Here is a 25,326-nt window from a genome sequence, read left to right on the forward strand (position 1 = left end):
GCAATTGACAATTAATTAACATTATGTGGCGAATTCCCAGCCCGTAAGGAAACTAGGTTTGATCAAGATTCCCACCTGACACTCCAGGATAAGAGACGTTTCACGGAAGGAGAATTGGCGGCATTGTTGTATAATTAATCCCTTCGGTAAACCAGGCAAGTGTAAGACCGCCGAGAGATGCCGTTTGGAAATGGAGTCCCTGTGTTTATAAAGTGAAAGATATGGATTTTTTTTTTTTTTTTTTTTTTTTTTTTGGCAAGGGACTCATTCTTGACTCATTTGTCTGTGGATATGTGTGTATACATACACATATATGTGCTTGTGTATGTATGGTATATATATACATGTATATGTATATATGCACATATACATTGATATGTAATATATATATATATATATATATATATATATATATATATATATATATATCTGTGTGTGTGCACTCGTACTTCATTCCCTCATGTTTAAAAAAAAAACTATTATTAGATCACCGAAGTGGATTTCTCCGTCGTCCTTAGGTATAACATACTTCCCCCACCCCCCGCCCCCCTTCCCTGAATAGCATACTCCCAGGCCATTTGTATCGAGCCATTGTGTTTCACTGTCACTGCCGAGACGGGGACGAGTGTCCTCAATGAGGCTGTATCCCTCCCTCCCTCCCTCCCTCCCTCTCTCCCCCTCCCTCCCTCCCTCCCTCCCTCCTAATGTGCCGGTGATTCGCGCGAATCATGTGCCATTGAGTGGAAGTTGCAAGGGTAATTAGGAGGCGCTCTTGTTGTTGCTACGGTTTCGTGAGTGACCGCATTCGTTGGAACGCCCGGGTATAAGTTTAAATCAATCTATATTGCTTTGGAGTTTTTGTTAATTGAACCGCGAAAGTTAATTATTGTCTTTACCATAAGATCTCTGGGGCTGATGGAGGTTTCAGGTCTCAATTCCGTAAGAAAGAGAATGTTAGCTCTCTTATGTTGATCTGGTTAATAAAAGCTTTTGTATGGGTAGATTCAAAACGGGTAAAAATTGGGACTTTTTTTTATTATTCATTATTACAGTGATCATCACGGTACGCTTCTAGCAAAATTTAATTCAGCCCATCCCATGAAAGAAGATAAAACAGAAAGGAGAAATAACACAAGCACACACGTTCCTGTAATTATTCTCTCTCTCTCTCTCTCTCTCTCTCTCTCTCTCTCTCTCTCTCTCTCTCTCTCATTTCCGGGAAAAATAGTGACTATTCCAACTCCATCTGTGTTATGGAAAGTTATACACCACAACGAAGGCCATCCAAGCATTCCTGACACCATTCCCGCTTATTCCACCGAGGAGATATTCTGGAATCGTGCCCAATACTACATTAGTTTTGGTAGCCCCGCCCCCTTCCCCTATCTCCCTCTCCCGGAAAATCCCTCTGTGGCAAGGACAACCATCCCCCCCCCCTTCCCCCCCCCCCCCCCTCTCTCTCTCTCTCTCTCTCTCTCTCTCTTCTCTCTCTCTCTCTCTCTCCAGGAATCCATGACCCACCAACCAGCCTCCTGGAAGAGCGCTCCTAAAATATAGCGCTGACTGTCGGCGTTGCTCTCTTTAATTCAGCCGTTCGTCAAGGAGCAGTTTTTACCCTGGAAAGGAGGCATGGGTATTTGGAGGGCATTGATATATCATTGTCCGAGAGAGAGAGAGAGAGAGAGAGAGAGAGAGAGAGAGAGAGAGAGAGAGAGAGATGTTTTAGTTTTAGTTTTTAGCGTGGGCGGAGCTTTTGGTAATGCATTTTGGGCGTAAGGAAACGGGAGTTGTGAGAGCAGCACTCACTCAGTCTTTCGCCGTTATTGCTCGTTTTGTCGCAAGCTATCTATCTGTCTCTCTCTGCATCTATATGTATATATATATATATATATATATATATATATATATATATATATATATATATATATATATATATATATATATATATATATATATATATATATAGTATGTATATATAATATGTATAAATTACATATAATAAATATAAATAAGTAAAGGTGTATATATATATAATATATTGTATCTATATGTATATTATATATATATATATATATATATATATATATATTATATATAATATATTATGAATATATATATATATATATATATATATATATATATAATATATATATATATATATTTACACACACATACATGTCGAAAGTATTTCCCTGTGGCCATGAGCACCAGAGGGGACCTCGGATTTGTCCCTGGACCTTCAAGTAATTTCCCACAAAAATAATAATGCATATACCCTTTAATTACAGTAACGATAGGAATTGCACATATATTTAATGGGGCTCTCCCCTTGGCTGAGAGGAAACAATAGAAGTATTCAAGGGGAAATTTATTTGTTTTGCGATTTGCCTGAAATTTATTCTCCCTCGTACGAGTCGTATTGGATTCTCATTCAGTTTGTGCGTCCTTGTGTGTGTGTTTTCGTTCCTTTGCATTTTTAGTGAAATATTTCGAAGCCTTGCATATTTCTCTCTCTCTCTCTCTCTCTCTCTCTCTCTCTCTCTCTCTCTTCTCTCTCTCTCTCTCTCTTTTTAATGATGGAGGTTTGGTTTTCATTGTATTGGTTATACGTATCAATTGTCAGAGACTTCTGATATACTGTTCCTATTGGATTAAGTTAATACTATTAGTTTAAAGTACCACGTAAGTTGTCTTTATTATTTTTATTGTCATTCAATTTGTCATTTTTATTGTAGTTTTTCATGTGCATGAAAGCTTTTGATTAATAATATATATATATATATATATAATATATATATATATATATATAATATATATATATATATCTGCATATATTCATATATTATATATATATATATATATATATATACATATATATATGTATATATATATATATACATACATATTATATAGTTTTTCATGTGCATGAAAGCTTTTTTTTGATTAAATATATATATATATTATATATATATATATATATATATATATATATATATATATATATATATATATATATATATATATATATATATATATATATATATGCATATATATACTATATAGACACACACACACATACATACATACATACATATCTGCATTCTAAGGTTTACATCAGTCTTATTCATACCTCTCTCCCCCCCTTCAGGTTACGGCTTCAGCGTGAAATGGACCAAGCCCCCGCGAGTGGAGAGGGTGGAGCCAGGCCTGGCAGCCGATCGAGCCGGGCTCAGGGCCGGAGACTACATCATCTTCATCGGCGAACACAACGTCGTCAAGTACGACGAAAATGCAGTTCTTCAAATAATCAGGTGTGTGTTGTGGAGAGCATTTTACCTGATTTAGTATCACTTTTTTTATATAATTTATAAAGGGTATATCAGTTTTCAGTCCCGTACTGAATTATAATTTTTCAGGCGACGAAAATGACGCTTGTTTCGCTTTTTTTCCCAGAGAGTGCGGGGAAACCCTCATCATGGAGGTGTACCGCAGGGGAATCACTAAGGTCCCTCGCGGTTTGGCCAACGGCTACGCCAACCGAGCCTCCATCAGCGAGTCCAATGAGTCCCACCCAAGGAAGCGACTGAGCCATATTACTTTCAACTCGGAGGTAGGCTGGGGCCTTAATGTCTAAGGGCGCGAGAGTAGCAGGTGCCCTTTTTATCTCGATAGATCCTGCGAATCCTGGACTTACGATTTAAAAAAAAAAATAATGATAATTTGCTGCTTTAACTCCCTATGTATGATTTCAACCATTCTTTGCCGATTAGGACCTTCTACGTGCAATAACCTAAACCATGTGTATGTCGGAAATTTCTCAACGTTCATTGACAGCAAACGTTTAAAGCCGCCGTCTTGTAATCCAGTCATTTGAATAACCAGATTATTCTTTATTATTATTATAATATTCCCTCTTTAGAGATACATTTTAAGCAATCGTTACGTTGGCGGACTGGAACTATAAGAAGTAGCAATGTCACTGCGATCAAATTTAGACGTTCCCGAATGAATTTTTAAACCAGACATTTTCCCCCGAGTCAATTTTCCTAAGGATTGTGTCTGGCTCGAAGAGGGAATAGTTATACTACGGTTATTAGTGTCTTGTTTAGTCAGCCTTCCACGAACCGCGTCAGGTGGTCCCTTCTTTACTTCCTTTGTCTATCATAGTAGATTTCTCGTATTGCAAAAGTTTTTTTTTCTTTATGACTGAAGAGTATATATTTAGAAATGACCTTTTATTTTTATACGGTGAAGTCACGCAGACTGCCCTTGTATGAGCCAGTATACAATTTTATCAACAGTATTGCATCAGTTCCTTTATGATTTCCAAACAATTTATACCAGATCTTAAGCGGAAGAGATAGATAGTATATAATCTAACATGTTTGAGTTCTATGTACTTATCTGTTATAGTTGTTATCCACCTGATCATTACCAATTTGCACTTGCCTTTTTTTATAATTATTATTTTATATTTGTTTTCAGTTATTCTCCCTCATTTTGTATTCATTAAGTTAACGATCCACGCACCTAGTTACACGTCACTCATTGTGTCGATTGTACCTTATTGCACACTGCTAGACCATTGTAATATTTTTGTGTATATAGTGTATAGCTTGAAATATATTTTTGACACTCAAACACACGTCTTATTGTAATTTTCGCCAGTAGTGTAATATATATTTTGTATAATTTGTAAATATAAGACACCCACGTATTATCGTTTTGTTTTTTTTCATCCTTATTTACCTTTTAAGTTTTAGGGTTATTGTAGTTTTGTTCAGAAATAAATGCTGTATTTTTTTGTTGATTTAGTTGCGAACTCCTTTTGTATTCCCCGTTTATCGAGTTATTGTGTAGTATTTGAGTTTTTGTAATTCTGTAATAGCAAATAACAGTTTTATATTAGGATTGTTATTGTTTATTATTTCTTTAGTTTGGTTTAGTATAAGTTATACTAACAACAATTAGTTTTATGCTATGAAAAGTATTGAATTAAAAACACGTATATATTTTTTGTGTAGTTGTTTCGTAAACGTTTTTTAGTAAGTATACCAGCTGAGAATATGAGTAGTTTGACATGCGTATACGCAAGTGCGTTGTCACCGCTCTTCTGAACAAATTGTGAAAGACCAGTCGTTCAGTTGAGAATATGAGCACGTAGTTTGACATGCGTATACGCAAGTACTTTGTCACCATTGTTCTGAACAAATTGTGACTTTGTCACCATTATTCTGAACAAATCGTGGAACACCAGTCGTTTAACTTCAAGGGACGGTGAAGTGCGTAAACACTATAGATGAATATAATCCTCCTGGCCTTTACAATTGTATTAAATGTGGACTGTCGTCCTCGTTTCATTACCGAAGGAAATAACAAAGGCAGGCAGCATCACCCATAACACTTTGCGGGCCACTGCAGCGATCCCACAGCCATATATTGCACTGGGACGATCTGCAATAAAAATTGGCCTCCTGCCCCAGACTCCGGTAAGGGATCAGATTTAACGGGCTATGTCGCAGCTTTGTATTGCGTTCTCTAACATTCGCATGCCGGTGTCAGCCAGTGTTGTCGAGTGTATGTGGGTTTGTACATTCCGTTCTTAAGGTTTTATTATTTATTTTTTTTATATATATATAATTTTTTTTTTTTTTTGGTGTCGGGAAAAAGAATTTAACCTGCAAAAGTCTTCGTAACTGATGTTAGGGAGAATCAATGTCTTCAGATTTCATGTTATGGCTTCGTAAAGAATCACCTACAACCCAGAACATTTGTCTGAAGTTTAAAAGAAAAACTGAAAAATAGGCATTTAATGTAAAAAATTTTGTAACCTAAAATAGAAAAAAACTACAATGAATGCCGTAGTTTGAACATTAAAGATAATTATCATGTCATATATTTAATAATCAAGGAAATCGCCATGCAATGTGTATGTTGCATATATAATCTGTAAGAAAAAAATCAACGTCACTGTAACTTTAACGGCATATTGCCTATAGAAAGGATTCGTCTTTGACTTGGGCCAGTTAAGTAGCAATATCAAATGGGTGTTTATAAATTAAACACGCTGGAAGTGTCATGTGTGCAACAGTAGCTAAAAAAAAATTTAATTATATGACTGTAATACGAAATTCCTCAAGGGTTCAAGTTATCCATAAAATGTATGGTATTCAGGAGGACTTGAATCCTACATAAACATGTCATTTTTAGGTTATGTTTTTTATTTCCAAAAATGTGAAAACTTTATTTTTTGAAAATTTATAGTTTTATGAGTCGACATTTTAAAAATATAAAGTTTTGGTCGACTCATAAAACCAGAAATTTAAAAAATATAAAGTTTTGGTCGACTCATAAAACTAGAAATTTTAAAAATATAGTTTTGGTCGACTCGTAAAACTAGCCATTTTAATAGAAATATAAAGTTTTGGTCAACTCATAAAACTAAAAATTTTAAAAATATAAAGTTTTGGTCGACTCATAAAACCAGAAATTTTAATAAAAATATAAAGTTTTGGTCGACTCATAAAACTAGAAATTTAAAAAAAATATAAAGTTTTGGTCGACATAAAACTAGAAATGTTTAAAATATAAAGTTTAAGTCGACTCATGAAACTAGAAATTTTCAAAATATAAAGTTTGAAAAATTTATATTTTGAAAATTTCTAGTTTCATGAGTCGACTTAAACTTTATATTTTAAACATTTCTAGTTTTATGTCGACCAAAACTTTATATTTTTTTTAAATTTCTAGTTTTATGAGTCGACCAAAACTCTATATTTTTATTAAAATTTCTGGTTTTATGAGTCGACCAAAACTTTATATTTTAAAAATTTATAGTTTTATGAGTCGACCAAAACTATATTTTTAACATTTTTAGTTTTATGAGTCGACCAAAACTTTATATTTTTCTTAAAATTTCTAGTTTTACGAGTCGACCATAACTATATTTTTAAAATTTCTAGTTTTATGAGTCGACCAAAACTTTATATTTTTTAAATTTCTGGTTTAAGAGTCGACCAAAACTTTATATTTTTTAAATTTCTGGTTTTGAGTCGACCAAAACTTTATATTTTTAAAATGTCTAGTTTTATGAGTCGACCAAAATTTTATATTTTGAAAATTTCTAGTTTTATGAGTCGACCAGTTTCCGCCGTGTAAGTTAGACTGTTATTTGTAAAGCCTGCATCAATAAGAGACGATAGAAAAGTGATAATTATAATCGATCAAACAGCCTGAGAAATGCAGTATCTCCGTACCGTAAGACCCTTCCGTAAAATCATGGTAAACGAATGAAGAAGTAAGAGAATTTTCCTATTGAAAATGAGTATCTGTCAAACCCACCTTTTCGGTCACGTTCTCATTTTGTCTCTTACCTTTGCGTCCATTAAAATCACGGAGACGAAATTGGTTATTGACTGACTGACAGGTTATGATTTATGAAGGGGACCCTGGGTTGATTCCATTAGCATAAATCGTTATTGGCAACTTTCCAAGAGAGAGAGAGAGAGAGAGAGAGAGAGAGAGGATTGGGTTAGTTGGGTGGAAAAGGTATCATATGACGTTAACCTAACTTTAACTATTTGAATTTGATTTCTATTCAGTTAGTAGAAGGTAGTGGAAACATTATTTGATTGAGCTTTTTACATGTAACGTAACTTCGTAACCACTTTCAGTTGGTGGTGAAAGAAGGTATGGTACCGCTCTCTCTCTCTCTCTCTCTCTCTTCTCTCTCTCTCTCTCTCTCTCTCTACTTTGTTTCTCGTTTGGCATGAATTTTATAAGGGAAGCTCATAGGGGTCTGGGTAAGAAAACAATAATCTTGTTATCAGCCCGAAGTTAATCAGGCTTTGCGTACCCAGACTGCGCTGTGTGCATCGAATTTAATATAAATGTTTGTGGTGGTTTAGATCTTGATTTTCTCCTTTGATACTCTCGGCAAGGGAGCCGTTGTATAGGTAGAAACCAGACGCGTTCTTTTTTTTTTTTTTTTTTTTGTTTTTTTTTTTTTTTTTTTTTGACACGAGGTGAATGCTAGATGTGTTCATGTCTGGGCCATAGGGAAGGTAGGTTTTGTTTCAACAGTGGTAAATGTAAAGAATCTCTCTCTCTCTCTCTCTCTCTCTCTCTCTCTCTCTCTCTCTCTCTCTCTCTCTCTCTCCCCCCGTTGAAAGTTGGGAGTTTCTGTGTGAAACATGAGCTGCAATTTAGGTACATTGTCGCTTTCATTTGTGGTAACAGTAATAATTCGTCTCATGCGGTCCCCGAATGACTGCGGACTAAATCTTTGAGGAGGTATCTTTCTCTTACTGCATATATATTTATCTATATAAGTGCATATATTATACATATATATGTGTATTTATATCTAATTATCTATCTATCTATCTATCTATCTATCTATCTATCTATATCTATCTATCTATCTATCTATATATATATATATATATATATATATATATATATATATATATATATATATATACATACATACAGTAAACAATGTATATATCTATATCTGTATATATACACACACACATATATATAGGTATATTACATATGTATAAAGTTTTACGAAGTCACCAGACCCTAGAATAAGACCAACAAAGTCTTAAATGGCATCGCTCTCATATCAGAGAGAGAGAGAGAGAGAGAGAGAGAGAGAGAGAGAGAGCCAGCAAGTTCTCATAAACTGCCGTAGAATGCGGAAATGCACCATTCTTATTTGGTATTGTTCAATTTGACGTAAAGGGATTGAGGAATAATGTTATTTCAACGCGTAATTGAATTTGTTCTGCAAAGACGAATTCTTCCATTTGTGGTTCATGACGAAGGCGTAAGGTGACGTTGAAATAAGAAAGCAGTAATTTGTTTATGATTCCCTTAAACTGAAATAAAAATAAATTAAGGTAAATTCAGTATGAATTTTGCCAACATGTTTATTTTGATCTTGAATAGTTGTTTGTTTATCAGCAATGTTGACAACGGCACAGATATTAATTTCATGCAAATAAACGTTTGTAAATCAGCCTTTGCTTGCATTGACTAGTTGAATATGCCAGTCATATTAGTAGCCTCCAGCGACTATTTTATCGGCCAATTCGTCCTCACAAAAGTGCTGTTTAATTAAGCCTCTGCATTGTTTAATGGTTGCGATGCTGGTAATACAGAAACCAATCCCTGTAGGGGGTTAGTGCTGTCAGTTTACCTCATGTGGTGCACTGTAGGCATTACTCAACGTTCTTTGCGGCGTGCCTTCGGGCCCTAGCTGCAATCCCTTTCCTTCTTTTACTGCACCTCTTTTCATATTATCTTTCTTCCATCTTACTTTCCACCCCCTTGTAACAGTTGATTCATAGTGCAACTGCGAGGTTTTCCTACTGTTACACCTTTCAAACATTTTGCTGTCAGTTCCCGTTTCATTGCTGAATGCCCTCATAGGTCCCAGCGCTGGGCTTTTGGCCAAAATTTTATATTCCGGTTTATATTCCAGAAACCAATCAATCGCCATTTTTAATTTCGTCACTTGATCGTACGTCTTTATTTTCTCTCCAAGTTTTACAATATAACAACTAAACTCCGTGAATTATGGCCAGGGGTCTTGAAGCCTCATCCCAGGAGACATGTGCTTTGAAAATTGTAATAGAACTGGAAGTAGTTTGTCGAAGGAGCAGTAGGTAACAAGGAGACCTGAGAGGCCTGTTTACCTTATTTCTTTCTTTCTTGGAAATCTTCAGCTGAAACCCCTCATAAGCACCTCAGCGGCGTGATCGGTTTGGTCTTGGCCTGCTACCTCGGTGGCCGCGAGTACGATCCTCGGGCGTTTCATTGAGGTGTTAGAGATGTATATCTCTGGTGATAGAAGTTCACTCTCGACGTGGTTCGGAAGTCACGTAAAGCCGTTGGTCCCGTTGCTGAATAACCACTGCTTCCATGCAATGTTAAAACACCATACAAACAAACAAACGAAACCCCTCAATGAAAGTCAGGAAAATCTAAACCCCAGACGGTTTCAAAGGCAAATCAACATGCAGAGAGAGAAGAGGTATAGGAGAAGGTGATCAGTGAATTAATCCATCATCAACTTATCCATTTAGCACATCTGTGCATCGGTGGACAATGGGTCCCTTCGTTTTCATTTGGTATTTCGTACAGTACCTACTGGTATAGTGCAGCTCTTTTATGATAATTCGATGCGTATTGGATGCTAAGTGTTCTCATCTTTATGACTCATACGACTGCCGTTAAGTTTGATAGCAATGGCGATTATGGCGTCATTTATTCGGAATTTAAATGCTTTTATTAGATTCGGTACCCATTCAGTGGTTATTTGGGAACCGTTTCATTTGGTTTTACGAGCGTAAAGGTCGTTCCTGTTTGGGCAACAACGCTGATGAGGTAACGAGAGGAAATAAATGGAAAACTAATCGGCAACTTTTCGAGAGAAAGGATATTGGTTGTATTGTTATAGAGATTGTAATTATTCACTTGTTAAATGAATGAGTTAATAATTATTACGGAAAGATTGGTATTAAGGTCCAAGTTAAGAAAATGATGAAATTATTCTAAAGCTTTTCAGGGAAATGGTTATAGTTACTTACTGGCGAAATAGAGTTATCAATTATTAGAGAAAGATTGACAATTGGCTATATATATATATATATAATATATATATATATATATATAATATATATATATATATATATATAAATATATATATATATATATATATATATATATATATTTTCCCACGTACGTCAAGGTCATGTTTCATCAAATGACAGCTCGAAATGGCTGTCTATAGTTTCCGCTGTCACGGATGAAAACGAAATACCAAAAGGGCCCAGCCTCGAATGTAGCCATCTGTGACTAATGTACCGATTCGTAGAGGCGACAGAGATGAATGAAACGGATCCAGCCCTGTGATCATTGACGGTAGCTTCGTCGTGTGAAATAAGTTCGAATGTTCAGTGGCGTTGTTTGAGCTTTCACGTACGTTTAAAAGCGTGTACCGAATCTCGCATGTACCTGGTTTTGCTGAAGAGGGTTTTTTTTTTATTATTTAGTTAATTTTTTTTTATTATTCCAAAGCCTTTGTTTCACTTCCGTGTAAGAACTTCATATAGTGATTCTCTCTCTCTCTCTCTCTCTCTCTCTCTCTCTCTCTCTCTCTCTCTCTCTCTCTTCGAATCTGAATCTAGCATCAAGAAATGTGACGAGTCCATCCGTGTAGAACTTCATATAGTGATTCTCTCTCTCTCTCTCTCTCTCTCTCTCTCTCTCTCTCTCTCTCTCTCTCCTCTCGAATCTGAATCTAGCATCAAGAAATGTGACGAGTCCATCCGTGTAGAACTTCATATAGTGATTCTCTCTCTCTCTCTCTCTCTCTCTCTCTCTCTCTCTCTCTCTCTCTCTCTCTCTCTCTCTGCCCTTCGACTCGTTATGTGGCGTAATCATGAAATGTTCGATTTTCAGAAATGGCTCTTATTGTCATTGCATATGAGATGATATCAAGGACTATTGCATCGTCAAAAATAGTGACATTTTTTTTCGGAGCAAGTCAGTTAGTCAGTTCTACATACTGGATTTGTAAAGGTAGGGACGGAAAATTATTTTTTTTACAAGTTCTGGAATAAGCATATAATAAACGTTCATTATTATGTCACGCAGCCAAGTATTTCTTTGCACTTTACAAAGTTAGGCGAATTTTCAGAAATATTTCAACAATTGATTATCGATGCAGCGTCATAAGCAATGACATTTTTTTGCAGACGTTATGAAATCTATATCATCTTGGGAAATCTCGCCGTATTTTAGCAGCAAGAAAGAAAATGCGAAACGCTGTTCAGACGTATTTTTCTCGAAAATGCTGTCCCCAGTAAGCTTTCTCGAAAATGCTGTCCCCAGTAAGCTTTCTCGAAAATGCTGTTCCCAGTAAGCTTTCTCGAAAATGCTGTTCCCAGTAAGCTTTCTCGAAAATGCTGTTCCCAGTAAGCTTTCTCGAAAATGCTGTCCCCAGTAAGCTTTCTCGAAAATGCTGTTCCCAGTAAGCTTTCTCGAAAATGCTGTCCCCAGTAAGCTTTCTCGAAAATGCTGTCCCCAGAAAGCTATCTCGAAAATGCTGCCCCAGTAAGCTTTCTCGAAAATGCTGTCCTTAGTAAGCTTTCTCGAAAATGCTGTCCCCAGTAAGCTTTCTCGAAAATGCTGTCCCCAGTAAGCTTTCTCGAAAATGCTGTTCCCAGTAAGCTTTCTCGAAAATGCTGTTCCCAGTAAGCTTTCTCGAAAATGCTGTCCTTAGTAAGCTTTCTCGAAAATGCTGTCCCCAGTAAGCTTTCTCGAAAATGCTGTCCCCAGTAAGCTTTCTCGAAAATGCTGTCCCCAGTAAGCTTTCTCGAAAATGCTGTCCCCAGTAAGCTTTCTCGAAAATGCTGTCCCCAGTAAGCTGTGATTGTTGTGAGCTTTCAAAATAAGCTGTGGTTGTGATCTGTCAAAATGTGTTGCGAATTAAAAAATTTATAGGTGCACTCTTGCTGATGAGATAGATTTGCAATGAATTTTCAATTTAGAGTTCACAGTGGTTTTGTTTATAATTCATTAACATACTAAAGTGTGTGCGTTTTTGAAGTAGTCTGTCAGTCAGTTGGACGAAATTTACTTTGGATTTGTGCATAGATATGAATATTTAAACATTTCCGTAGCACACCCGTGATTCCTAAAGTCATTGAATTTCGATTTCTTTTGTTAGCCTGTTTTTATATCTCATATACAATTATATATATATATATCGATGTATATATAATATATATTAATAATATTCTCTTATTTAAATCTATTATATATTCTTTAATAATGTAGCCTTGTTTTATGACAATATACCAATTTTTTTAGTTGGTGATTAACGCAGAATAAGAGCTGTGACAGAAATGGAAAAAGTTGATTTTCGTCTGCTTTCTCAACTCCGTGAAATCCCTATACCCATTTTTTCAAGAACTATAATTAGTCAAAATGCTCTCTTTTCCTTTTGTATCGCCAGTGTTTTCTTTTAAATGATGCCAGTGAAGAATTCGCTCTCTGAACACGTTTGGAACAAGATACCCTGAAATTTAAAACTCCCTTTTTCTCATCCTTATGCGGTGCACTGTAGGCACTGCTTAAGGTTCTTTGCACCGTCCCTAGGCCCTTAGCTGTGACCCCTTTCATTCCTTTGACTGCACCTCCTTTCATATTCCCTTTCTTCCATCTTACTTTCTACCTTTTCCTCAAACCTTTTTACTGTCAGTTTACGTTTCAGCGCTGAATGACGTCATAGGTCCCAGCGCTTGGGCGAAAATTCTATACTCCATTTAATTCAATTTTTTTTTTCTAATGGATTAGACCGCGTGTATTTACATTGCTTGATGGATGACCCATCGGAGGTACGTTGAATTGGATGGATTTAGGAAGAAGAATGGCTTCCTAGCACAAGAGTGGCCGTCAATGCATTTAATGGCTGTAGGGGGAAATTTCCCCGTGTTTTTGTTTTTACTTCCCCTGGCTATAGCGTTCTAGCCCTGAGATTTCTCAAGGGGCTTGGTGATTGATCGTGAAGTTCCCTTCCCGTCCTCTATTTTATATGTTTACTTAATTTTTTTTTTTGCACATGTTCTTCATACATCTATACTACGCTAACCGCTTTATTTATCATTTTTCTTGTTCCCATCCTCTATTGTATATGTTTACTTAAATTTTTTTTTTTTTTACAAAGCTCTTCATATATCTATTTCACTAACCGCTTTATTTATAATTTTTCCTGTTCCCACCCTCTATTTTATATGTTTACTTAATTTTTTTTTTTACAAAGCTCTTCATATATCTACTACACTAACCGCTTTGTATTGGCTTGAATTACGATAAAAACAAAAGCAAAAAACCGCGTCTAACCAGTTCGTCACAGATTTCTTCTTATGCGATGATTTCTTTGATTAAATTTTCCCAACCCAAGAATATAAAAAAAAGATGAAATGTTGCAGCTTCAACATGGCTCCTCCCCTTCCCCAGTCCCCCCCCCCCCCCCTTCCCCCCCCCTCCCCTTTACCCCCCCCCCCCTCCCCTTTCCCTCCGTCTGTCTAGGTAAATCTGGGTTTGCTTCCTTTGAGAAAGAAGCTCCTTGAGCAACGTCTCCTTAGAAGAGGTGGATATGTACCTGGTGGTCTGTACGCTGTTGGAGAATGCAGACTCGGATGGAGAGTGTAAGAGCAAGCGAAATGTCTATTTATATGATGCTTAGGGTAATGTCCATAAACGCGGGATGTAAATAGTCATCAAAATGTTAATTTTTTCCTCTCGATATTAGCGCGTTTCTTTTAAAGCCCGTTATTCCTCCCTTGGTCATAGGGGTGAATTATGTACCTATCCGTTAGTCGACTGTTGTGGTCTGGCGTAGTAGAGAGAAGGATGAGAACGAGAAAGATGGCAAATAAGATTAATAGATATGAGTGTTTGAAACTGTCAAAATACATATCATTGCATAAAAAAAGTTGGGAGAACCTCGACGAGATAACTTTCAAGCCATCATGGTTAAACCATCCCTCAGATTCTCTCTCTCTCTCTCTCTCTCTCTCTCTCTCTCTCTCTCCTCCGTCTCTCTCCTCTCCCGCTCTGTGTATGTGATACTTATATGGTATGAAAAATCCATCCCCATTTTTCCTTCCCAATTCCCATTGTCATTGCAGAATTGCATGAGCGAACGAAAATGCAATCTGGTACTCGTCTGACAATTTTTTTGAATGTAAATGTGACTTCATTCCGTGTTCGACGACGGAGTTAAAAAAAAAAAAAAAAAAAAAAAAAAAAAAAAAAAAAAAAAAGAAAAAAAAAAAAAAAAAAAAAACACTAGCGAAAATACTCGACGTCTAAAGACGTTTGCAGGCACTAGGAAAAAAAAAAAAGAGTGCTTGGGAAAAAGGGGAATGAAAGAAATATGATAATTACTTTTGTCTAGATGTTCTTGTATTCGGTAGCAATGTGTGACTTTACATTTCAGTCGATTGTCTTCTAGTCTTCTAATATATATATCTATATATATGATTATATCTATCTATATATAATCTATAATATATATATCTATAATATATCTAATATTCAATCTTATTTATATATATATATATTATTATATATATTTATTTATATATAAAATAAAATCTATATATATATATGATTATATATAACTATTATCCTTATTATTTATTATATTTATTAATAATCATAATATTATATATATCTATAATATAATATATATATATAATTATATATATATATATATTATATATATATTCCTTCGTGGCTGTAACTTTGTTCGTATAATCATCACTTTTTATATCTTCGTAATTTAAAATCAAACACACTCATGCACACACACACCACACACACACACACACACACACACATATATATATATATATATATATATATATATATATATTATATATATATATATATATATTATATATATATAATATATGTATTGTGTGTGTGTCTGTGTGTCTGTGTGTATTAAAACTATGTATAAAGAGGAGACGATTATTAGATATTTTGCTTTTTGTGAATTTGAGTTCAAGGCTACGATATTGGACCTGCCTCCATACATACACACATACATACACTGGAATATCTACACGAATACTTACAAAGAAATATCTGTCGATCTTAAGAAATTGATACATGTGATGTAGACCTGGACAACTTTATACCATTACTTAACCAAGCTTGGGGTTAGGAAAGAGAGAAGGTATGAATCTAAGCACGAAAGAAGCGGTAAAATTAACTTCATGATATTGATGTATATTTTGAAAATATTTTTCCTGGTATGGATTTATAATTTTAGAATATCTTTATGTTTAAAATATTTTAGAGCCAATGTTTCGAAGTGATGAGATCCAGTTGGAAAAATTATATCTTTCCGTAATTCATTCCACGCCTCCGCTGCCAGCACCAGATCGCTCGCAATTTATCCAAGTTGATAACTATGCCAAAAGTTGCAACGTTAGATAAAATTGGTTTTTATATCATGGCGATTTTTATTACTCAAATTGTTGAATGAATTGAGGACGCTCCGCCTCTCTCTCTCTCTCTCTCTTTGAATCAATAAATTATGGAGACAGAGAAGGAAAGCTATATGCATATAGGGGACCTAATAATGAGACAATCACAAATAAGGAAGCAGTTAAAGACCTTGGTGTGATGATGAATAGGAACATGTTATGCAATGATCAAATAGCCATTCTGTTGGCAAAATGTAAAGCAAAAATGGGAATGTTGTTACGGCACTTCAAAAAAAGAAAAGCTGAACACATGATTATGCTTTATAAAACATATGTTCGTAGTCCACTTGAATATTGCAATATGATATGGTACCCACACTATCAAAAGGATATTGCACAAATAGAGAGTGTACAAAGGTCCTTTACAGCTAGAATAGAAGAAGTTAAGGACCTAGACTACTGGGAAAGACTACAATCCTTAAAATTATATAGTCTAGAAAGGAGAAGAGAACGCTACATGATAATTCAGGCATGGAAACAGATAGAAGGAATAACAGAAAATATCATGGAACTAAAAATATCAGAAAGAGCAAGCAGAGGTAGATTAATAGTGCCCAAAACTATACCAGGAAAAATAAGGAAAGCACACAGAACATTAATCCACTACGCACCAGCATCGATAATGCAGCGTCTATTCAATGCGTTGCCAGCTCATCTGAGGAATATATCAGGAGTGAGCGTAGATGTGTTTAAGAATAAGCTCGACAAATATCTAAACTGCATCCCAGACCATCCAAGATTGGAAGATGCAAAATATACCGGAAGATGTACTAGCAACTCTCTGGTAGACATTAGAGGCGCCTCACACTGAGGGACCTGGGGCAACCCGAACCGAACTGTAAGGTCTGTAAGGTAAGTAAGGTCTCTCTCTCTCTCTCTCTCTCTCTCTCTCTCTCTCTCTCTCTCTCTCTCTCTCTCTCTCTCAAGCCAATCTTGGCTCTCAGTTGGTGAGCAAAAAAAGAACTTGCTGGGTCACTTCGCATAATCCTTTTGTGCTTGAATTACTTATGTAGTGGCCAGTTAACTGTAAGGGGATCCCACGCAATAGAGAGAGAGAGAGAGAGAACAATGGTTTTTATCCAGACTGCAATAAACAAAAATGGGGAGGGGCGGATTGAGATAAGGTTGGCTGTTTTAAGGTAATTCTCATCTCCATCGGGTTGAAAACTCTGAGATTCTTAACCTCACGATGCAGATGCTCTCTCTCTCTCTCTCTCTCTCTCTCTCTCTCTCTCTCTCTCTCTCTCTCTCTCTCTCTCCACTTATGCTTGCTAGGAAAAATGTTGATTCTGCCCATCTCCAATTCTTCTAACTCCCCATTTCCATTTCGACTGCGAAATTGTACGAGAATAAGGAAAGGCCATCCGATTCCCATCGAGTGCTTTTTAAAAAAATAGACAAGTGCTTCCCTTTCAGGTTTCATTTAGTAATTATTTCACTACATACAGGTGTATTGAAGGTATGCGTATGTGCTCCGCATAATGAAAATTCAGGTAATGCCTTCATCTATACACGTTTTATATATTTCGTGATCAAGTTATTCATAATGCAAATTCATGTGTATATGATTTGAAAGGGAAACAGGGGTCAGTATTTTGGTGTTGTATGAGATACTGTAAGTTTAGCTTGTCATAAACGAGGATATTAAAACGAACGAGCCGTTGCAAGTACATTGATAATTATGATGAATTTTGGGGGGAAAGAATTTACATAATATAAAATAACTGGCGGAGGGGGGATAGGCCACTTTTATCCAGCTAAGTTTTAAAGGGGAGGAAAAAAGAAAACATCGATTACTCTCTCTCTCTCTCTCTCTCTCTCTCTCTCTCTCTCTCTCTCTCTCTGGGTTGTCTCGGTGTAGTGACAGCATGCCCGCCTCACAAAGGCCCGCATTCGATTCCCGTAGGAGGAAGGAACGTCACGGGTACGTTCATCCTCGAACGTGATGTGGCTTTCTCGATCTTGGCATAATTCAGAGGGTGCTGTAATCTCGCCGTTACGAAGGAATGGAGCTGCCTCCTCACCCTCATCCCCCTCCCCCCCCCCCCCCCCCTCTCTCTCTCTCTCTCTCTCTCTCTCTCTCTCTCTCATCTCTCTCTCTCTCTCTCTCTCTGAAGAAGCTTTTCATTAGAGGTTCCTCTAGGAAATTAGTCACACTTTTGTGTAATCAGATGAATCGTTTTGATGAATAAATATCCCTCAACATTTTTAAGAATGGTGAAAAATAGTGTTTCGGATACCGAGATTAAAAAAAAAGAAAAAAAAAAGCAGCTTTGAGAGAAAAAAGTTATTATTGTTAGAGAAAATAATTAAAAATAGGCTACTAATATATTTAGAAATTCAGTAGCTAAAATTAGTTGAATACATTTCTGCATGTGCTTAACTTGTCAGAATTTTTATTTTTTAATCTTTAAATCACAAAGTTTGAATTACGACCTAAACTCGGCGTCAGACATACTTCCTCCTCCTCCGCCTCCTCCTCCTCCTCCTCCTCCTCCTCAACTCCTGAGAGCAGCTTCACCTCCATTGTCAATAAGTAACACTCATGCAACATCACTCGACGGAGGTTCTCCCCCTCCCCCCCTCTCACAGTAAAACCCCCCCCCCCCCCCCCCCCCCTCCCCACCACTCCTCCTCCTCTCCTTCTCAAAAGTACATTAAAAGTTCCAACATGAAGGAGACCAGTGGGAGTCTAGAGTTACAAAGGTAGTTGATAATGATTGCCGGCATTATTATTATTATTATTATTATTAGATGGAAGTAGACACTTCCTTAAACAAGTCCTCTTAAATAGGATGGGTGCATTATTTTACTTAATTTCATATTGAGCCATCTTAATTTTCCTTTTAATTATTTTAGCTCCTACGCAAATATTGGAAAGTAATTGGCCAATGTTCATACATTGGTTAAAGGAAATATATCAGCAGTCTGTATTCTCTATATAAGGGAAGGTAGTGAAATTCGGCGTGTAAACCCGTAGAGACAACGGCATTATTCCGAGAGGTCGATTCCAGAGCTCTACTTCAGAAATTCCGTCGACGTTTGGGCCATCGGACGTTATTATTATTATTATTATTATTATTATTATTATTATTATATTGTTATTATTATTATTAGATGAATATTTCTAATTATATTCCTCCCTGTACCCCTCATTATGTTATGGGGATATCCAAGTGAATCTTACCTCTCCACTATTTGATTGACTTCCTCTTTAATTTTGTTATTATAGACATTTTGATAATTAGTAGTATTCCAGGCTATTAAAGGACTTGATCACTTTAACATTTTTGTAATTGTAAAAGTAGTGGGATTTCCCCCTAACTTTGCCATTACCTAGACCCTTTTGTCCTTAGCACAGAGAGAGAGAGAGAAGTAAGTTAAGTTTCATGGTGAGCAATTATCTCTTAATTGGTATCTTTGAGTAAGAGAAAAAACTAAATGAACAGAGTCTTCGGAAAGACGTATTAGTCTCGCTAAACCCCGATTACTGGGGAAGGAAAGGAGAAGGAATAGATATAATTGCAGCCCTCTAGCCTTAGTAGTTTATTTATTTTATTTAAGGTTAAAGTTATTCCTATGGGGTCGAACAACACAGGCTACCAGGCTGAAAGTTTCATGGGCCGTGGCTGAGAGTTTCGTGCAGTTTTAAACGCTGTACAGAAAATCGCTTGTGCCGAAGAAACTTCGGTGCATTTTTTAAAATTGTTATTTCTCAGTTCGAATGTTTTAGACTGGGATATAGGACGCTTCGGGTCCAGTTAAGACGTTAGCGAAGACATGGAGGTGTCCGGATGATTTTTATAAAGTATTACTTGTAACTCGAAGTTAAATGAATCCCATTTTAAACGTAAACGCCCCATGAGATCTAGAATCAGTCTTTATAAATCAAGACTCTATTCAAGTTGGCTTGAATCAAGTTAGTAAGTTTGGTGAATCTACCGAATCTTGGACCAAGGCGCTTTGAAGCTTTTAATGTCCTGGAAAAGTTTCAGAGTCAAAGAGTTCTAAGAAACTTGCTACAAATAAAAGTTTCAGTGGTGCTAATTATGGTAATGGACGCGTTCATAATGCACAGGAAAAGTTAAGTAAAGTAACTTTTTCTTATCTTTAAGAGATAAGGTCGAGCTTTATTTGTAAATTAAAGCTATTCAGCCACATATTCTGAGGTATAAAGGACAACGATTTTGTTTTTACTTATTTCGAAATTAAAGTTTTTTGCTACTCTCAAATTCATTAAGCCTTTCGGATTTAAGTTTACATTTATCAAACGCTAACGATTTCCGTCTTTCAGTAATTGCTGTCCATTGTTATTATATCCATATCTGGGCTTGACTCCGGTTCCATTTCGTCTAAAATCACGAAATATATTTGTGTTTACCGAGTCGAGGTTTATAATTTATGTAAACTATTATGCATTATTATTATTTTGCTTTTAATTTCATACCTATACCGACTTTATCAGCTCGTCCTCAATATATCGGTAACAGTTAGAGAGGTTTCAAGGTTCTGCCTAAAGGTGATTTCTGTGACCCATATTTTTATATAGATAGATTGTTACCGTCTCTCTCTCTCTCTCTCTCTCTCTCTCTCCTCTCTCTCTCTCTCTCTCGTATCCTTGGGATGGTGTGAGAGCACGCTCTTCGCCCAAACGAAGTCTAGGTTCGATTCCCGAGGGATGATTGAGCGATCTGGGTACGTCCTTCTATCTTCACTATTGTGGCTCTGTAGACTTTAGTATGATTAAATAGAGGAGAGGAGTTGATTACAGAGGTAATTCCTCCTCTCTCTCTCTCTCTCTCTCTCTCTCTCTCTCTCTCTCTCTCTCTCTCTCTCTCTCTTAGATATATCTTTTGCCTGAGTAAAAGTGACTAACTTTGTAAATAACTCTCTGAAGCGACGATCGTTCTCTCTTAGAGAGAGAGAGAGAGAGAGGAGAGAGAGAGAGAGAGAGAACGATCGTGGTATTAAAGGTTTGTTTAAGAAGGTAGTCACAGTTTATTCAGGAAAAAGACACATCTCAGAGATTGATATTTCAGGGATTCAAAAGAATTTTGGGATTATTGCAGGCAAGATTTTCAACGAAAGTCCTGCTGTGATGAGGATTCTGTCATTCCTGTCCCTTGCATTCACATACTTCGGCCCGAATATTATTCTTTTCTCTTCATCTTGCATGTTTACCATCCCCCCCCATTAATACCTCTTTCTCCTCATCATCCACTTCTTCTTGTTAATCCCCTCCTTTACCTCCTCTTTCCTCGTCGCGACGCCAGATCACAAAAATCGACCAGTTATCTTCCCACGACCAGCTGTAACTAGCGATGATTTGGTAGTGCTCTTATTATTACTATTATTATTTTCTCCTGGGCTGTGCTGAACTTTAGCTCTTAACTCTCTCTCTCTCTCTCTCTCTCTCTCTCTCTCTCTCTCTCTCTCTCTCAGTGGGAAAACTCAATTTGAAAGCAACGTAAGGGACTTAAGCTTCAGACACATTTAGATTCATTACTGTCTCGTCTTGTGCCTATAACTTCTAAATTACGTAGATGTGTTCTCATTCACTGTCTTGTGCATTTTCGTCTTTTTTTTTTTCTTTTTTTTTGCGGGGTTGGGAGGGGGTCGGTGTAAGGGGGAAGCAAGAAAGAATAAACAAATGAATAATGAAGACTAGGCTATAAAGCCAAGAGCTTCAGACCGTGAAAAGATGGAGCTCGGGTTGTTCGAGGTTCAAGATAAAATGACCCAGTAAATAAGTGTCTTAAGTACAAAGGTCTACTAAAACTGAAACTGGGAGAAAATACAACTGAGAAGTAATAGTTAAGAGAGGTTGGACAGCAAGCTGGGAGGAGAAGGAGGAGGCGGGAATGGAGATTAGGTAAAAGGATAAATAGTGGATGTGTCTGGGGTCCATAGAGACGTTGCAGACACACTTCACTGCACCTACAGTGCACAGCGTGAGGTGTACTGATAGCATTACCTCTCAGCGAGAAGCATGGAATAGACTATACACGCATGGAATGCATTACCAGGACCATATATTTAATTAATAGATTTATATTTAGATGTGTTTGATTGGTCTAATCACTTTGATTTTGATTGTCCTTAATAGGAAAATGTCAGCGTTTATTTTTTATCAATCATCAATATATTTAATCGGATTTATATTTCCATTCAGATTTATTCATTGAATAGATGTCTGGAGTCATGATCATTGTTTTTGTTCAGTAGGCTATAGTTTACTTATAAATGTTTTTGGGCTGCTTATACAGTCCTTGGAAAATGGATTCCTTCTTAAGAATACTGAAATTATTGAATGAATTCCGGTATCATAGCCGTTATGCCAGATGTCTTGGTGCTCATAACAAAATCTTAATATTCATTAAAACCTTTTCCCTCTGCCAAGTTTCCATTAGCTGAGAGCTTCACTTTCACGTGTAGCAGCGGCTGGAATGTTGTGTATATATATGTGTTTGCATGCAGCATGTTGAGCGCCGCTGTCGTTTCAATGTTTAACTGGATTTTAGCGTCTTATTGCTCTTAATTTCGTTGTTTATTCGATGGCTATGACATTTGTCAAGCCTTTTATTGCGCCGTTAAAAGCATAGGCAAGGGACATTTCTCCCGGCATTTGTAATGCTCGTGTCGGGAATTTAGCTTTGCTCACTGGGTATAAATGTTCCGGATCGCCTCCATAATTCAGGATGTTTATTATTATTATTATTACAGTCCACACTCAGTGTAAAGGCATATTGTAAATGCTCGCTTATTCAGCGCGAGACTTTTGTTCCTGAATGATTAAAAAAGAAAATATTTTGGAGAATGTGCTTCGGAACTGTAAACAGTAATAAGGCCGTGCTGGGAAACGCAAGTTTCAAAGTACCACCTGCATCAAAGAAGGCCACATCACAACCCCCTTTCCCTTCTCCATCCCCCCCCTCCTTAACCAGTTTCAAAAAATCATTTTGGAGTCTGGGCTCCAATCTTTAGACTTACCGTCTTCTAGGGCGAGTCCGGTCCCTCACAAAATTGCCTCCTATATTAGCAAGCCGAGTGATAGTTAACTGGGTTCAAGCTTTGTGACGGTACGTAACATCCCTATGAATAGGAATCTTTAATTATCTTCATTTTTTACTTAATGGGTGCACCCTCCGTTTCTGATAATAATAATAATAATTGAACCAAACAAAAACTTCTTTCAGTTTTTTTCTGAAGATTGAAAAAGAAACCCACAAAATTACTGTAGATAACGTGTTTGCTTATAAATATTTATTTACATATTTACATTTTATTTTACTCAATAAGTAAACACGTTATACAAAGTATGTTTGTGGGTTTCTTTGTCAATAATAATAATAATAATAATAAAATAATAATAATAATAATAATAATAATAATAATAATAATAATAATAATAATAATATACTGAGGTGAAGGTCAAAAGATCCTTTTGATTCCAAGAGCCAGACTTCAAGGTGTATTAGGGATAGCTTTATTAGATTTATATAAGACTTCCTTGGCTTTTCATCTTTTTATAGTATGCTTTACCTTCATATAGCGTAAAGACCCCTTATAGTAAATGAATGTCAATTAGCAATTGATGCCAACGGAAATGAAAGTTCATGCATTAAATGGTGCATTATTTTTATAAAAAAACGCGGCTCCGGAATGAACCCTTCGTTGAAAACCCAAATAAACATTCGGTCTGTTTTAGGTGCCTTGACCCCAGTGGTTTAATATGAAATATAAGGTCACTCGATATTGTGGTTTCTATGATTCCATTTCGTAAGCCTCATTTATAAAAAAAATCCATTGGTTCATGGTGGACTGCAATCAACTTCGGATGAGATCTATGGACTTCTGTTGTTGTGACGGACGTCAGTGAAATGGATATCCTGTCAGTCTTCCGTAATTATTGAATATATTTTTACGTAGGATAATTGAGTTTATCTTGATGAATTTCGTGTGGATTGTGCGAATATGCGCCGTATATATATATATATATATATATATATATATATATATATATATATATATATATATATATATATATATATATATATATATATATATATATATATATATATATATATATATATATATATATATATATATATATGTGTGTGTGTGTGTGTGTGTGTGTGTGTGTGTGCGCGTGTGAGAGAGAGAGAAAGAGAGAGAGTCTGATCACATCACCGTGATTCATATATAAGCGATTAAGCTACAAATGTCCTTTAATATCTAGGTTATTAACAACTAAGAAATTCCCCTTCCGTTAACATATATGAAAATATATTAATTCCGAAGTAGAGCGAATTAAATATCAAAGGACATATGCAGCTTAACGTGTGTATAAATTATACATACACACACACACACACACACACACACACACACATATATATATATATATATATATATATATATATATATATATATATATACATACATATAAATTATCTCGGGCAATAGGCGTTTATCATGAACAATTTCATCCGTGGTAAATCTATTTCTTGTTGGTTTTATCTGGCTTAGTTGGTGATTTTCGCTTGTAATAAAACTTTATCCCAGCAACTCCCACTTGACGTAAAGGGATAAACACAAAGTTTTTTTTTCAAGATAGGTCCACCTATATTAAAGGAGTTTTAACTATTACTGATATCCTTTAGGGTAAAGGCTCCCTCTAGGATAAATGAAGTCATTTAAGAATTTCCTCTAGTATAAATGAGTTCCTTTAAAAGCTTTTTGTAGGATAAATGAGTTCCTTTGAAAGCTTCCTCTAGGTTAAATGAGTTCCTTTAAGAATTTCCTGTAGGGTAAATGGGTTCCTTTAAAAGCTTTCTGTAGGATAAATGAGTTCCGTTAAAAGTTTCCTCTACGATAAATTAGTTCCTTTAAATGCCTCCTCTAGGATGATTGAAGTCATTTAAGTATTTCCTCTTTGATAAATGAATATAGAGTATTCTATTGAGTTTTATATGTTACGAATTTGTCCTTAGGACTTTCATTTGAGAGGACTAAGTTGTTCCTAGAACCTCCTTTAGGGTCCTTGGCGACTTCCTTCAGGTAAAAAAAATGAGAATCGATTAGTTCATTTAATGAGATGACATCACAGTAGCTTCCCGCAGCTATTGATGAACTCGGAAGGTTACAGCATTAGCTTATAGCTTTCTGTCAAAAGCTGCTTAGCTGGCAGGACAGCTCATGGCATCTCAGTAGCTGGTATTAATGAGCTTGGAAGATAATGGCATTAACC

The 25,326-nt window shown here is 36.1% G+C and overlaps 1 protein-coding gene across 1 annotated transcript in view; it reads left to right on the forward strand.

The window, feature by feature from the left end:
* The window catches only part of LOC135212112 (uncharacterized), a 500,342-nt gene that overhangs the window by 268,227 nt on the left and 206,789 nt on the right, over positions 1-25,326 (forward strand). Inside the window, exons 17-18 of the mRNA XM_064245510.1 lie at positions 3,149-3,311; positions 3,454-3,610. Coding sequence (XP_064101580.1) covers positions 3,149-3,311; positions 3,454-3,610 — 320 coding nt within the window. The remainder of the gene's footprint in view (positions 1-3,148; positions 3,312-3,453; positions 3,611-25,326) is intronic.

The sequence above is a fragment of the Macrobrachium nipponense genome, chromosome 19 (genome assembly GCF_015104395.2).
Source record: "Macrobrachium nipponense isolate FS-2020 chromosome 19, ASM1510439v2, whole genome shotgun sequence".
In the NCBI taxonomy this organism is placed as follows: domain Eukaryota; kingdom Metazoa; phylum Arthropoda; class Malacostraca; order Decapoda; family Palaemonidae; genus Macrobrachium; species Macrobrachium nipponense.